The sequence below is a fragment of the Haliaeetus leucocephalus genome, unplaced genomic scaffold (genome assembly GCF_000737465.1).
Source record: "Haliaeetus leucocephalus isolate CR32 unplaced genomic scaffold, Haliaeetus_leucocephalus-4.0 Scaffold360, whole genome shotgun sequence".
Taxonomy (NCBI): Eukaryota; Metazoa; Chordata; class Aves; order Accipitriformes; family Accipitridae; genus Haliaeetus; species Haliaeetus leucocephalus.
The window spans coordinates 9,842-12,470 of NW_010972796.1; the positions used below are offsets into that span (position 1 = coordinate 9,842).

The 2,629-nt window shown below is 64.4% G+C and overlaps 2 protein-coding genes across 2 annotated transcripts in view; both read left to right on the forward strand.

The window, feature by feature from the left end:
• Positions 1 to 2,623, forward strand: part of LOC104835061 (fructose-bisphosphate aldolase A-like) — a 12,382-nt gene extending 9,759 nt beyond the window's left edge. The window contains exons 9-12 of the mRNA XM_010572837.1: positions 14 to 213; positions 653 to 779; positions 1,386 to 1,575; positions 2,238 to 2,623. Coding sequence (XP_010571139.1) covers positions 14 to 213; positions 653 to 779; positions 1,386 to 1,575; positions 2,238 to 2,367 — 647 coding nt within the window. The 3' untranslated portion in view covers positions 2,368 to 2,623. The remainder of the gene's footprint in view (positions 1 to 13; positions 214 to 652; positions 780 to 1,385; positions 1,576 to 2,237) is intronic.
• Positions 2,546 to 2,629, forward strand: part of LOC104835062 (helicase SRCAP-like) — a 17,234-nt gene continuing 17,150 nt past the window's right edge. The window contains exon 1 of the mRNA XM_010572839.1: positions 2,546 to 2,557. Coding sequence (XP_010571141.1) covers positions 2,546 to 2,557 — 12 coding nt within the window. The remainder of the gene's footprint in view (positions 2,558 to 2,629) is intronic.

Consider the following 2,629-nt stretch of genomic DNA (forward strand, 5'->3'; position numbering starts at 1 on the left):
GGGGTCCGGAGAGGGGACCCAGACGTCCGGGCGTTCCAGGTCCGTTATCCCGACCGCATCACGTTGATCCGGGGAAACCACGAGAGCCGGCAGATCACCCAGGTCTACGGTTTTTACGACGAGTGCCTACGGAAATACGGCTCCGTCACCGTTTGGCGCTACTGCACCGAGATCTTCGACTCCCTCAGCCTCTCCGCCATCATCGACGGCAAGGTGGGCGCGCGCGACGGGAGCTTCGTGTTCTTTGCGGCCTCGTTACCGCTGCGGAACGCTCTGCGAGCGCGCTGGGATACCTTAGGACACGCTAAGCACATGCTAGGACGCACTAAGGACGCGCAGAGGGCATGCGAGCGGGTAGGAAGGTCTGTTTTGGGGGGGGTGCACCGGCAGTTTTGCTGTTTTCAGCGTCGTCGGCGCCACGGACGGCACGATGAGCACAGCAGGACACGCGCTAGAACACGCTAAGCACATGCTAGAACACGCTAAGCACGTGCTAGAACATATTAAGCACTTACAGGGTGTGGGGCAGACCCCGGGGCTGCTTTTGGGGGGGGGGGCTGCTTGGCGACCTTGTCCTCCCCGTGGTCCCTCTACCCTCACGGTGACAGGGTGCAGGTTTCGCACACGCTAAGCACACGCGTGTCCCCCCCAGATCTTTTGCGTGCACGGGGGCCTCTCGCCTTCCATCCAGACGCTGGACCAGATCCGCACCATCGACCGCAAGCAGGAGGTGCCCCACGACGGTCCCATGTGCGACCTCCTCTGGTCCGACCCCGAGGGTAGGTCCCGTACACGCGTGTCGGTGCGTGTCCCGCCTTGCAGCCCCCCCCGGTGCGCGCCCCGTGGCCTCCCCCGCTGCCTTTGGAGTGTCCCGCGTCACCTGGGGTGACACGCGTCGGCGTTGCGCGTTGTCACGTAGAGGGGCCAGGCTGGCGTGTGGGGGTGACGTGCGTGACCCCACGGGCACGCCAGGCTGGTGTGTGTGACACACGTGTGACCCACATGGCCACACCGGGCTGCCCCGGATGACACGTGTAAATGCACGTGACACACGCGTGTGTCATGTCCCCACGCATACACCCCAACGTGGCCTGTGTGGGTCTGGGTGACACAGGTGACCCTGTTGGGATGCTCTGTGTGACACACGTGGACATCTCACGCGTGTGGGTCACATGTACGCTGCGGCGGATCCGTGTGGCTCCGCGTGACGCACGCGTGAGACCCTGACACGCGTGAACACACGTAGCGTGCGCGTGGGTCGCTTCTCCCCGCACGCTGCCCCCAACGTGGCAACACGCGTGACCCCCGCGCTGCCGCCCAGCCCCACCGGAGCCCCCCCAAACCCCCCCTTTTCCATCCGTGACACGCGTGCGGTGCGTCGGCAGACACGACGGGCTGGGGCGTGTCCCCGCGGGGGGCCGGCTACCTGTTCGGCAGCGACGTGGTGGCCCAGTTCAACGCTTCCAACGACATCGACATGATCTGCCGCGCCCACCAGCTCGTCATGGAAGGCTACAAGTGGCACTTCAACGAGACCGTCCTCACCGTCTGGTCCGCCCCCAACTACTGCTACAGGTCAGCCGCGCGCCAAGCACACGCTAAGCGCACGCTAAGGGGCTTGGGGGGGAGGGCGAGGAGGTGGGAAGGTCGAAACGTGACGGGACGGGTGTTGGTGGTACCGGAATGGGAACGTTCTCCTTGTTTGGTGGGTTTGGGATTGATGGAGGGGGGTGTTAACATGTTAAGGACATGTTAAGAACACGCTAAGGCGGGGAGAACGAGCGGTGAAGAAACGCGGGGTGGGGGGGGACACCAGTGGGCGGCAAGCGAGAGTTGAATGGGACCGTCCCCATCATGGGTTTAGCCAGCAGCTGTTGCGACAGGTGAGTCTCAACATGCTAAGTACATGTTAAGATGCGCTGGGACACGTGGTGGGGGAAATGGGGTTTGGGGGACACGGGTGGACCCCAAGTGACACTTGAATGGGACCGTTCTTGTCACGGGGTCGGCCACTAACTACTGCTCTAGGTGAGTTGACACGCTAAGCGCACACCGACAACACGTTAAGGACACGCTAGGACACGTGACAAGGGAACACAGGACGCAGGGGGGAACGTGGGGGAGGGCTCCCAGTGACGCTTGAAGGGAACCGTGTGCCCCCCCTGGGGTTGGCTTCCGGGTCGGCCCCCAGGGCGTGTCGCCACGCACACGCTAAGCACACGCTTAACGCCCCGCAGGTGCGGGAACGTGGCGGCCATCTTGGAGCTGGACGAGCACCTGCAGAAGGAGTTCATCATCTTCGAGGCGGCGCCGCAGGAGACGCGGGGGATCCCCTCCAAGAAGCCGGTGGCCGACTACTTCCTGTGACGTGTGTCCCCCCCCGGCCCTGCCCACGTCCCCAACAGGTCACCCGTGTCCCCTGGGGCCACCTAGAGCCACCCTAGGGCCACCGTGTCCCCAGGAGATGTGGGGTGGCCACCGCTGGTGGCATCTAGGGAGGCTTGAGGACGTCGTCGTGGTCCTTGTCCATTTTGGGGCCACCACGATGTCCCCTGGGGTCACCTAGAGCTGCCCCCCAAAGTGGCCTTGTCCTCTCCTGTCCCCCCCCGCGTCACCCCTCCCTTGGGGA